Raw genomic sequence first — 13824 nt, 5'->3', positions numbered from 1 at the left:
TATCTTGTCTAACTTTAAGCCTTCCTCTTTTCTGTTAAAATTATTGTAATGTTTCTGAGTCTTTATAGCTTCCCTATACATATGTGCATAATAATGCGATGTTCTGGCTAGCACACTCTTCTCATTAAATCTTATTTTGTGATCACAATCTTTAAAAACACATTCTGCTACAGCTGATTTGTCGGTGTGTCCCAGTCAACAGTTCCTTTTGTGTTCGATTAAGTAGGTATTGACACTTCTTTTCATTGTTTCAATATAAACCTTCCCACAGCTACATGAATTTTATACACCCCACGAGTTGCTAAGGGGTGTCGTGCGTCTTTTGCCAATCTTAAACATTCACTAACCTTCTTGGTCGGTCTAAAGATTGTTTCAACTTGAAACTTGACCAAAACTTTCCCAATACGATCTGTAACATTGTGAATAAATGTAAGAAAAACTTTTCCTGCTGACAGTTGTTGCTGAATGTTGTCAGACACTTTTATTCTGGGATGAAGTGCTTGATTTATCTTGTTGACAGCATATCCATTTTTTTAAAAGCTGTTCCCAAATAATGTAGTTCATATTGCAAATGTACTGGCTCACAGATCTTATTAGCTTTGTCCACCATGGTTTTAATGGCACCTCTCTTCTGCCTGGGACGATGGTTTGAAACCTTATGGAGGTAATGGTCAGCATGTGTATCTTTTCTATAGGGCATAAAGTGTATGGAAAAGATACACATACCAACCATTACCTCCATAAGGAGTCGAACCATCATCCCAGGCAGAAGAGAGGTGTCATTAAAACTTTGGTGGACAGAGCTAATAAGATCTGTGATCCATTTTATTTGCAAGATGGACTTAATCATTTGCAAATGGCTTCTAAGAAAAATGGTAATCTGACAAAGAGATAAATCGAGCACTTCATCCCAGAAGAAAGTGTCTGACAACATTCAGCAACAACTGTCAGCTGGAAAAGTTTTTCTTACATTTATTCTCAATGTTACAGACCGTATTGGGAAAATTCTGGCCAAGTTTCAAGTTGATACGCTCTTTAGACCCACCAAGAAGGTGAGTGAGTGTTTAAGATCAGTGAAAGACGCATGACACCTCTTAGCAACTCCCGGAGTGTGTAAAATTTGTGTAGCTGTGGGAAGGTTTATACTGGAATAAGGAAAAGAAGTGTCAATACGTGCTTAACCGAACAAAAAAAGGCACTGTCGACTGGGACATACCGACAAATCAGCTGTAGCGGAACATGTTTTAAATACGGTGATCGTGAAATAAAATTTAATGAGATGAGCGTGCTAGCCAGAACATAAATTCAGAAACACCACACTAATTTTAATAGAAAAGAGGAAGGCTTAAAGTTGGACAAGATAAGGCTGTCGCCTCTGCACCAACGATGTGACAATCAATAGGTCGAGAGTAATGACGTTAGTCAGAGAGAGATGTACAGTCGGCCCCATGTGATGTATGGTGGTGCCCACTATGCTCTCTATATAATCTGGACCTCCATGGCCTGCAGCCAGTCGCTGACTCATGTGGGAAGATATTGCCCACAGTTGGCAATTGTATGTCAGGAAGTAGTAGTTCCACAGATCAACCATGGCCTCTCAGCCCAGAAGTTTTAACTAATGAAGATGCTGACACTGAGAGCCTACACGTTACGAACAGTTCTGTGCATTTTTTCATGTTCGCTTGTTTTTATAGTTACAGTTTTAGCACCTTCCATGGAAACAGCTGTGTTACTTGGCTCTTTAAATGTCAGAGGAGTTTCGTCCACATTCACTATTTGTCTTAGTTCCACACTGGTTTTCTATCAGTGTTGAATAACAAATTGATAGAAAGGTAATATTTTCTCTTCCTAATCTTGTGGCAATTCCCAGGATTTTTGTTTTGGTTCACATGCTAAATCCATGAAACTACATAAACCTGTAGCACCAACTAACTTCATGCTTAAAGTCTCTAAAGTTCCACTGTAGCGCTACATTATGAGCATCCATTTGAAACATTTTTGTATTTATTCCAGTGGCTTTTTGAAGGTGCCCTTGAATCCATTTCAATACATCATCATCTAGATTTGGCCATTTTGCATTCAGTCTTCTATTTGCATGTTTAGTCTTCCTCATTTTTTTCCATTCCTCTTTAATAGCCGGTCAATAGCGAATGGTTTTTTATGTTGGCGGAAGGCTGAAATTCCACTCAGCTGCTGTTTCCATGTTCTTCTGCTTATGCTATTGCTTTTAATTTGTAGCTCACATCATATGAATGCTTTTTATTTTTAATTTTTTCTGTTATGGAAATAGCTACTAACAAAAATATTGTGCTTTTACCTATACCACAAATCACTTTTAATTACAGTTCACTGGCACCATAGACTGCAGTGATGGATCATAGATTAGACAGTGTACTGAGTTTTGTGATGGCAGGGCGGGAGGGAGAAAGTGTTAGCAAGCTCGTGAATCCTTGCTGCTCATACTTGCCGCATCAGAGCACTCCTGCTGCCAGTTGAATCCATTGTTGCCTGATAGGGATAGGTTTCCTGCTGCATCGAATATAAGGCCATTTTTAAGACTGACAGGAATTTTAAATCGAGCACTGAACATTATTTTAATTTTGAGCATAAGACACACATGAATTTTGAAGGCAAGTTTTTGAAGAAAAAGTGATTCTCATAGTCCGTAAAATATAACAAATAGTTCCTATTACCTTATCCTGCAACATACCTGTGATTTTCATTGAAAGTTAGCTTATACAGACACTGTATGTTTCCTTGGTAAATGTGAAAGTAGATAAATATAATGCAGTTCATTCCACACACAAAAGAATAGTAGAGTTTAAAGAAAGAAAGAAAGAAAAGGTAAAAAAAGCTCTTGCCATTAAAATAATTGCTCTGTTTCACTCAGAAACAGTGCTGATACATTGATTAACAATATAAATGAACAGCAGCTTCTACACTCCAGTTTGACAAATTCACAGTTAATACACTATAAAAAGATGGCAGCACAAGTTAGAAGTGAGAACACTGATCACTGTTGGACTTAACAGCAAAAACAAAAATGAAAGAACTGTACTTCACACTGGTCATGAAACGGTTAATTCTGTTCACACTTATAATATCTAAATTTAATCTATTAAACTAAAAAGAAAGTTTCTGTATTTGGGAAAAAAGGCACTGCCTCTTCAGTTAAAGTAGATAGCCGATATTTACATGCTATTAGTACCATAATATTTACTCGACTACAATGACATTTTTCATAGAAAATATGTACCTATGTCGGTAAATACTGAGTACTAATTAATGTCTTACTTGTTATGCGGCTTTATAAACACACTTTTACTTGCCGTCTAGCTACCAGAACTTTTCAGTCTGTGAATATAGATGTTCGTATAATATGTAGAAAGAGCAGCTAATAAGATAAGATTTTAATTTTCTTTTCAGTTGGTAAGAATTTCAAATTTCATGCTTTATATTGAACAGGAGCCCATGATCCTATTCTGAACCTTAGATAAAGAGGCAAAGTCTACATGAAAATTATTGGTGTTCCTTGTACTGTGACTGATTTTCCTAGTGAAACACACATTGCAGGTGTGGAGACAGTGCTTTCTTTTGACCTAATTGATTTATCTATCCAGCTGTAGGGGAAACTACTATTTAGAATGGCCTCTGTACTACAGTGAAATTGAGTATTTTTCAAATTAACAAATTAACACCAGAGTTGGAAGAAGTGGTGACAGGAAAAAACTCTCGGGTCTCTGGATTTGTAATCTGGTTGTTATTTACTGAGCCATCAAGCCACACTTAACACGAAAAGTTTTGCCATTATACATGCAATCTATTCTCAGAGGAAACACTTTCATATGGATCATGTAAAGTACACTGCTTCATTCCCTCTTTTTATCAAATGAGTACCACCTCTGTTTTCTCGTAGTCTGCTATGACTGTATTAGAAGTACTCATTTGGAGCAAACTGATTGGTAACTCCACCTCCACTAGCAGCATCTGCTTGGTCAGATGACCATCTGCTCTGTTTGCTGCAGCTGGCCTTCAACTTGCAAGACACTTCATACAGTACTACTAGATATATCAGTGTTGGAAACTATGACTTGTTCCACAGTAGCCAGATCTGCAGACCATATCTATGTAAAATCCAGAATAAGATAATATGTGATGCAAATAGTACTTGTTTTCATATAACAATTGTGATTCTTCACAGATAATGAAGTTAAAAGTTGCATACCATGCAGTAGAGGCCCATCATTGAAAAAAATGTAAAGAACAATAGTTATACAGAGGAAAGCTTAAGGTTCTGTTCTATTTGGCCTATGACAACTAGGGAGGTGTTGCAAGGTGGACTCTCACTAGAGAGCCTAAAATTCTCTTGAAGTTGCTTTGATATGAACATAGCTGATTTTCTTCCACATCCTTGTCCTATCCGAGCTAGTGCCTCATTGCTTTGTCCATGCCATAGATGGGAGTTACTCTTTCCTTCAGTTTCTTGCGCCTCTCATAACTTAAGATACATGTAAAAATGGAAGGAAAACATTTGCTTTGCTTTGCTGTAGTTGCCTATGAAGACAGGTAGCTTGGATCCTTAACTCAAGGTGTTTCTTTATAACCAATAATGATGTTACAGCACTTGGTAGCACAGGACAATAGAAAGACAAATGGGCAGTAAGTTGTATATTAAGAGAGAAATAATAAGAGTGATAAGAGAATTCGAGAACATGTAATGTAAAAGGTGAGAACCAGTTGCCTAGGAGTACTTATTAATCAATCATTAAATCATGTTATAATTTTAGAAACAGTGCAAGTGATGTATATGTGTGCTCAATTTTATTTACAATATTATGTAAACTGGTAATTTAAATTTCTGCAGCGGTGGACGATACAGAGTCACAATGTTCGGGCAGCTATTATGACGCTTATGATCCTTTCGACTACATGCATGCTCCATCATGTGATGGCTCTCAGTCAGATCCAGTATATGCAGCTGTTGTGAAAGAGAAGGCCCCAGCTACAGTCACAACACCACCACCACTGCCACCACGTAGCTCAGCTGCCTGGAGTACAATTGAAAGGAGAAGGTCCTCTCTTGAAAGAAGGGTACTTCCTGTTTGTAATTTTTTTAAATTTCTGAAGTAATTTAATTCTTAGCTCTATTTAAGTGCTTTTCATTTTTCAGACAAAGACAAAAAGTCGACTGTACGAAAATGTCAGAGTAAGAAAGTGCAGTACAGTACATCAAAATTCGGAACTATTGGCCTTCCATAATATGGTTAAAAAACTTCGATGTAAGTAACCTCGCAGCATGTGTTTGCAGTACAGTCCCCCTCCATTATTATTAACTTGTCTACTGTTGTCCATAATTGTGTGAATTTATGGGACTTAAGTTCACTATTTTTTTATCCTTTTTTTCAGCTGAATTTCCATGTGATGATCCATATACAAATGTCGGTTTAGTCATTAGTCCAACTCTAGAAAGTACATACGCAGAAAGAACCAGCATAAAATTGGTTGTTCACTCTAAAAAGGATGAAAATCCTGTAACCTTTACTTGTGATGGTATGTACAGCAAAATATGGAATTTCTGGTGTTTAATTTAAAAAAGTGTACCATGACGATTATCAGTATTGAATAAAGAAAGTTTACTGTTACCACTCACAATTTATTTATTTCCTCAATGTGACTCAGAAGTTTAAATCTCCATTATCCGGTGTATCTGTGTGGTTTAATATTGTGTGTATAGATACCATCTCCGTTCCCTTCAGAGTTTACAAAATGTGTTGGTGTAAGTGATTTAACAAGGCAGAAAAGCCTGAGAGCACTGGTATGACAACTGGGTTGCACTGGTGGGAACTGTCCCTACTACTTATCCTTTATTCTCATCCCGAAGTCGTAAAACAACACACAAATGTCATATTAACTCGCATGAATCCACCTGCTTATGGAGGTTTAAACCTCCAAAACATTTTGTGGAAACAAATTGTGACTGGTAACTGTATATTTGTTTCATTTCATGTCTGACGTGTGTTAATATTTAATCTTTTGTGACATTTTACATTATTTTTCAATATAATGTGGTAGTTGTTACTATTTCTTTCTGTCAGCAGAACAGGAACATTGGTATATGTCAGAATAGCTTGCAAAACTGCATTTGACAATAATATTCGAGACCTTTAAAACCCTTGAACTTTGAGCCAGTATACCTTCAAGTACTTGGAAAGGAAATTGAGCACGGAACAAGAAAAAATTACTCAGAATCAGGGTGGTTGTGGTGTGTCATTATTTTATGAAAGGGAGTGATGTCACAAACAAGAACAATTCAGGCAGCAGAAATAAGATTTCTCAAACTGCTAAAAGGATGTAAAAGACTGCAAAGAATTAGGAATACAGTGAAATTTCTATTTTATGTTTTCGTGCGGTCCAATATTGAGGAAAATGCAGAATCGAGGAAACCATTAAAACCCTGAAGATATGAGCAAGAACATGTGTAATTGGCATATGCGATTAATTGTATAAATTGTATAAAATCTGTGTAAGTGGAGGAAATTAAATGTACAGTACAGAATTTTTACAGTGTGGAAATGAATGTCACCAGTTCTTAAAAATCACGGTTGTGTAAATTCAAGTAAAAACTCATCAAAAATTGAAATTTTTATCTGGGTAAAAGGTAATTGAACTATTTTCCAATGGGCTGTGACCACAAATTGTATATCAAAACACACATTTTTGAGAGATCTTTCCTTTATGTTCAATTAGAAAAAAAGCAAAGATTGATGATCATGGTGAGAAAAGTACATTGGAAGGTGTCAGAATCTAATATGTGGGAGTCTGTGTTTTCCTTCTGTAGCCAGTGGCAGTGCAGCATACTCTGGTGATGTGAGCACAGTGACCTCTAGTGTATCACTTTTAAACTTTTCCTTGTTCATTATGCTTAGAGGAGAGCTTGTTTGCACCCTAATGAGCTAAGGAAGTGACGTCAAAATGACATAGGTGAGTGTTCGTGGTCTATGTCGATACATCGGTTGGTGAGTATAAATAGAGTTGTCATGAAAGTATCACAGCCCAACAAGAGAGGAAATGTTGGTGACAGCTCTCGGCCTGGAACAAATCCTGTCAAATCAACCCCTTGCACAGCAACCAACCCACCAAAAGGACAGCCGATACAGTCCAGAGTGTCTATGCACCATGTAAAATCTTCGGTCTACATTAGGATGTAACCAACCTTTTTGACAGGCAGCCCAAATTTTTGAGAGGTGATTTCCCCACTGGCCACATTACCAAATTTTGTTTTATGAACCAAAACAAGCATGAAATATTCATTTATTTTTAAAGAAAATAAAACAAATCTTAGGAAAGCACATTTATTACACTATTGATGAAATGCAATGTTAGAGGGATGTCTGGCTTTGTTTGACTGAACTGGCAAGTGGTTGCTACAAGCAAAGAATTTTGCAGATGAACATCACTAATTCGTATTCTCATTTGTGATGTGATGTAATTTATCCGACCAAAAAGCTGTTCACATGCACGAGTGTTTCCAGACAATAAAATCATTTTTGAAGCATGTTTGTAAAATGCTGCATAGTTCTTTTTGCCCAAATATGTTTTATAGAACTCTTTCATACCAACCTGATTAAATTTATCTTTTTAACTGTTGTTAACCTTGATACACTGTTAAGTTTTAACATGAAGTGACTTAATGTTGATATTACTGCTTCCAACCAAATTTTGTGACTTCGCAATATCCTTAAATGGATACAATGGCGCTAATTCTACTGTTTCATTAAAATAGGCATGAACACCGCTGACATAAATCACCACTTGGGCTGTATTCACCGTATCTGTGCATTCATCCAAAGCTAGAGAATAAAATACAAACTCAGATGCACGATTTTTCAAATTATCTTCTATTTGTCTTCCAGTGTCATCCACACATCTTACTAATTTCAATGATGGTCTCTAAGCATTCCTCACCTATTTTGCCATCTGAATATGGCTTAGATGTTTTTGCCGATATTAGAACTACTGCATAACTCACTTTGACATAGCGTGCTGACTCTGAATTCGCTCTTGTGAATATCTGCTGTTGAACAGAAAGTTTCCTTTTTTAGTCATTTACTTGTTTCTGTCAAAATTGTCCCTTGTACTTGTCAAACATAAGTACATGTTTAGTCTCGCAATGACATTTGATTTTATATTCTTTTGGCTTGGAGACAGATTCATTCTACATCAGACATGTGGGTTTAGTTTTATATTCCCCAAAAAATAGTTTACAAACCACTTTCTTGAAAAGTTCTAAACTCCTCTGTAACTTTTCTCTACTTACATCCTATTTGTTTACTAGTTGATGCCATACCAAGTTTACATCTTGAATTGAAACAGACCTTGTTCTTTTTTTACAATCGTATTGACCAACTAGGACCACATTAACAACTTCAGTTCCTCTTCTTCCTTTGTTGTTGTTTCCTATTTTTCCAGTATTCCCTCATTTTCTCCCCATGAAGTCTCTTCCTTTCTTCTGTCCATGTTGTTCCCAATTTTTTACTTCTTCTGCTTTGAAAGCCTTTCAAATTTATTTTGTTTTTAAAACGGTTTCTTTCTGCCATTTCTGATTCTTTGATGTTGTTTCATTCAAGATCTTTTCTTACTTCTGTAATCCATGCTATTGTCGATTTCTTCTTCCAGAAATATAGGAGTATTTGTTTTGTTAGTCTATTTCCACCCATTCGGTAGAGATGTCCAAACAAGGTTAATCTTAGTTTGGCCATTACTTCAGATATTTTCTCTCTATTTTTGTGGATCTCCTCATTACTTCTTATTTTCCAACCATCTGCAGTTTTCATTGCATCCATTATTTTTCTAATAATCCTTCTTTCCAGTACCTCTAGTTTGTCCATCTTATAGTTCATCGTTAGGCATTCATATCCATATAAACATTCTGGTCATACCACTGTGGTGTAGTGTTTTAGTTTTGTTTTTCTAGATATACATTTCTTGTTGTAAATATTTTTGGTCAAACCATATGCTCTTTCCATTTTGTTAATTCTTACATCTATTGCAAATTTTTCTAGTCCACTCTGTTGTATAGTTTCTCCAAGATATTTAAATTTATTTACTCGCTCTATTTTACCTATTTGTGTTTCTATGTATTTTGGTGCATTTTTTTATTCCATGTTTTTTTTTTTTTTTTTTTTTTTTTTTTTTTTTTTTTTTTTTTTTTTTTTTTTGCTGAAATATTGAAACCAGTTCTGTTTGCTAATTTTTTCCAGAATGTTTATTTGAGTAACTGCTTCTGTCAGGTTTTCTGAAAGTATTGCAAAATCATCTGCAAAAGAAAGCAGTTTACCTTAATTCAATTTGTTTTCCTTCCCAGAGTTATTGGTTTAATTTTGTGATTTTTTAGCTCTGAATTCCAGATTCTTACAATTTTTTTCTAGAACACAGTTAAACAGTAAAGGTGATAAACCATCACCTTGTCTAACACCAGTTTTTATTTCAAAAGCCTGAGATACTTCTCCCATAAATTTGACTTTATATACTGTACCTGTTAGTGTTTCGCGAATTATGTTTGCTAGTTTAGATTTAACACCAAATTCTCTAATGACCTTATCTATCGTTTCTCTGTCTATACAATCAAATGCTTTCTTGAAACCTATAAATGACACTAGTATTGGTTTGCCGGTTAACATTCTATGGTGAATTATTGACTTCAAGTTAAAAATTTGTTCTGCACAGGATCTTCCCTTTCGAAAACTACTCTGATATTCTCCTAGTTGTTTGTCTAAAGTATCTACCACTCTGATGAGGAGAATTTTTGATAATGTTTCGTATGCCACGGGCAGAAGTGACACTCCTCTGTAATTACTGACATTTTGTTTGTCTCCCTTTTTATGTAGCAGGTGGATTAATGCTGTTTTCCATTCAACTGGAATCTTTTCAGTTTTTCAAATGTTCTCAAAAAGCAGCTGTAGATCCTTTATGATTTGTGGTTCTGACCACTTCAATAATTCTTCTGTAATGGTGTCTTCACCACTTGCTTTATGTTTTTGAGTGTTTTGATGGCATCATGAATTTCTAGCTCTGTTGGCGGGGAATCTTCCTCTAGATTTTGAGGTGTCACTGGAAATTCTAATTTATCTATTGGAACTGGACAGTTAAACAACTTTTCAAAAAAATTTGCTAAAGTTTCACAATTTTCTTTGTTATTTAATCCTATTTTGCCATTTTCATCTTTGAAACAAATACTTGGTGCCTGATCTCCTTTAAGTATGTATTTAAAGGTTTGGTAAAAATTTCTAGAATTATTTTTGGTGAAAGTTTCTTCCATTTCAATAAGCTGACAATTTTCGAAGTTCCTTTTGATTTTCCAGATTATTTTTGATGTTTCTTTTCTTTGTTGTCTGAATTGTTCAAGGTCTTCCTCTTTTTTTGAACATTTCCATTTTCTCCATTTTTGAGCTCCTTGTATTAGTGCTTCTTCACACTCCTCATTCCACCATGTCTTATTATTCTTGGCTAATCCTAAAGTTTTCTCTGTTGCTTGAGTTATTTTCATCTGGAGTTCATGCCAATCACCTTCTTTACTTGTCTCAATTTCTTCTCTAAATTTTTCTGTATTTTCTTTTGTAATATTAGATGTAGTGGTGTTGTATCTGATCACTTTCTTGGTCGTCTTTTTTGGTTTAGATGGGAAAAATTTTATTTTAATCTGAGAGAGATAATGATCTGTCTGAAATTCCCCATTTCTCACTATTTTAACATTCATAATTTCCGTGATGTACCTTTTAGATATGGTTACGTGATCTAGTTGAAATTCGCCTAGGTTTGGATTTGGATGTCTCCAGGTTTTGGCTTTTCTTGACAGTTTGCGGAAATGTGTGGACGGGAGTTTTAACTGGAACATTTTACACATGTTGATCAGCCTTTCACCATTTCTGTTTGTTCTTGAGTGTGCTGGATATTCACCTACAATAGCTCTAAATTTCTTTTCCCTCCCAGCACATTGAAGTCACCAAGAAGTATTTTAACGTTCTTGTTAGGTATGATAGAAATTTCGGATTCCAAAAGATCCCAGAATTTATTTACTTTCCCCAGATTTCTTCTGTTGTCAACATTTATAGGTCCATGACAGTTTATGAGGGTGTAACTTTTATTCTTGCACTTCATTGTTAACATGGATATCCTTTCTGAATTTGATCTAAATTCTATTACACTATCTACTATTTTTTTGTTTACATAAAAAGCTGTTCCACACATCGGCATGTTTTCCGTTTTCTTACTGCTGGTTTCCCTTTATAAATTCTATAATGTTGTGTATCAACTACATCCTCATCTACTTACTGCTGGTTTCCTGAACTGATATAATCTGTATGTCATTCTTCTGCAGAAATAATTCTAATTCCTTTTGTTTCCCAGTTTTCAGAAGAGAATTTACATTTAAGGTTCCAAAGTAGTACTATTTCTTGAACTGAAACTTGGAACGCTTTTCTATATGTTTCATCTTTTCTTCACCGCAAATGTTGGGACTCCCCAGAATCCTAGGTCCCATTGCATTACGTGATGTAATGGTGGATTCCTCATCAGAGTTACCACCTGGGGTAGAGCATCCATTGTGCGAACTTTCCATATTGCGACTTGGAGCTGTAAATTGTAAAGAGTAGAGAATCTAAGGTCATCCCTGAATTCCCAAAGTAAGACCAGGTTGTTAGCCTGGAATATTACTTATTCAGCCACCAGTAACATGTGTAACAGATGCTGTCGGGGTTCCTCCACTAACATGTGGAACCGTCGTGCCCTCTATCCATTTTGGCCTTGGACAAGATTCTGCCTCTTCTGCCAGCTCCGCTGTACCGAAGTCCATCTTCTCCGCCTTTGCTGCTGTTGAGGTCTTCACCCTATCCCTGGCAAGGGGCCCTCATGAGGCACTATCACCCGGGCCAGGTGAACCCAGGGTTTTTAGTGAGGTGTTACTCCTCCTCCTCCTCCTTTCTTGGGACTGGCTATGGCGGAGTTTCTGATTTTTTTTTTTTTTTTTAAATCGTAACTCAGAATTTGCCAAAGAGACTTTATGGTAATCAGAGTTTTGTAATTTTTTATGTATGTGGTACAAGAAGTTCAGAATCAAATATTAGTTACCTAACATACATTCCTGGAAATGGAAAAAAGAACACATTGACACCGGTGTGTCAGACCCACCATACTTGCTCCGGACACTGCGAGAGGGCTGTACAAGCAATGATCACACGCACGGCACAGTGGACACACCAGGAACCGCGGTGTTGGCCGTCGAATGGCGCTAGCTGGCAGTATTTGTGCACCGCCGCCGTCAGTGTCAGCCAGTTTGCCGTGGCATACGGAGCTCCATCGCAGTCTTTAACACTGGTAGCATGCCGCGACAGCGTGGACGTGAACCGTATGTGCAGTTGACAGACTTAGAGCGAGGGCGTATAGTGGGCATGCGGGAGGCCGGGTGGACGTACCGCCGAATTGCTCAACACGTGGGGCGTGAGGTCTCCACAGTACATCGATGTTGTCGCCAGTGGTCGGCCGAAGGTGGATGTGCCCGTCGACCTGGGACCGGACTGCAGCGACGCACGGATGCACGCCAAGACCGTAGGATCCTACGCAGTGCTGTAGGGGACCACACCGCCACTTGCCAGCAAATTAGGGACACTGTTGCTCCTGGGTTATCGGCGAGGACCATTCGCAACCATTCTCCATGAAGCTGGGCTACGGTCCCGCACACCGTTAGGCCGTCTTCCGCTCACGCCCCAACATCGTGCAGCCCACCTCCAGTGGTGTCGCGACAGGCATGAATGGAGGGACTAATGGAGACGTGTCGTCTTCAGCGATGAGAGTCGCTTCTGCCTTGGTGCCAATGATGATCGTATGCGTGTTTGGCGCCGTGCAGGTGAGTGCCACAATCAGGACTGCATACGACCGAGGCACACAGGGCCAACACCCGGCATCATGGTGTGGGGAGCGATCTCCTACACTGGCCGTACACCTCTGGTGATCGTCGAGGGGGCACTGAATAGTGCACGGTACATCCAAACCATCATCGAACCCATCGTTCTACCATTCCTAGACCGGAAAGGGAACTTGCTGTTCCAACAGGACAATACACGTCCGCATGTATCCTGTGCCACCCAACGTGCTCTAGAAGGTGTAAGTCAACTACCCTGGCCAGCAAGATCTCCGGATCTGTCCCCCATTGAGCATGTTTGGGACTGGTTGAAGCGTCGTCTCACGCGGTCTGCACGTCCAGCACGAACGTTGGTCCAACTGAGGCACCAGGTGGAAATGGCATGGCAAGCCGTTCCACAGGACTACATCCAGCATCTCTACGATCGTCTCCTGGGAGAATAGCAGCCTGCATTGCTGCGAATGGGTGATATACACTGTACTAGTGCCGACATTGTGCATGCTCTGTTGCCTGTGTCTATGTGCCTGTGGTTCTGTCAGTGTGATCATGTGATGTATCTGCCCCCAGGAATGTGTCAATAAAGTTTCCCCTTCCTGGGACAATGAATTCACGGTGTTTTTATTTCAATTTCCAGGAGAGTAGTTTGATGCAACTCTCAAAAATTGCCTACAAAATCTACTTTAAAGTTGCATGAAGTTGTTCAGCACTGTGTAGACCTCAATTCTCAGTTGTGTAAAATTCAAAATTTTTAAACAAAGGCCCATGTTCCACAGGCATTTCTGTGAACCATATGGTACATAAAGATGGAAAAAAATCATTTGAATTGTTTTTCTTTTTTAAAAAACAAACTTACATATAAATGACCAGTGATTATAGATTAATATCTGCAATGATAATTAGATTTTTGT

At 37.9% G+C, this 13824-nt stretch overlaps 1 protein-coding gene across 1 annotated transcript in view; it reads left to right on the top strand.

Moving 5' to 3' along the window:
* LOC126282227 (phosphatidylinositol 4-phosphate 3-kinase C2 domain-containing subunit alpha) overlaps positions 1–13824 on the top strand; it is a 249561-nt gene that overhangs the window by 50846 nt on the left and 184891 nt on the right. The window contains exons 4-6 of the mRNA XM_049981793.1: positions 4865–5091; positions 5171–5279; positions 5407–5550. Of these exons, the coding sequence (XP_049837750.1) occupies positions 4865–5091; positions 5171–5279; positions 5407–5550 (480 nt within the window). The remainder of the gene's footprint in view (positions 1–4864; positions 5092–5170; positions 5280–5406; positions 5551–13824) is intronic.

This window comes from Schistocerca gregaria, chromosome 7 (assembly GCF_023897955.1).
Source record: "Schistocerca gregaria isolate iqSchGreg1 chromosome 7, iqSchGreg1.2, whole genome shotgun sequence".
NCBI classification, from domain to species: domain Eukaryota; kingdom Metazoa; phylum Arthropoda; class Insecta; order Orthoptera; family Acrididae; genus Schistocerca; species Schistocerca gregaria.
Note: the sequence above shows the minus strand (reverse complement) of the source record. Positions and strands in the feature narration are given on the sequence as shown.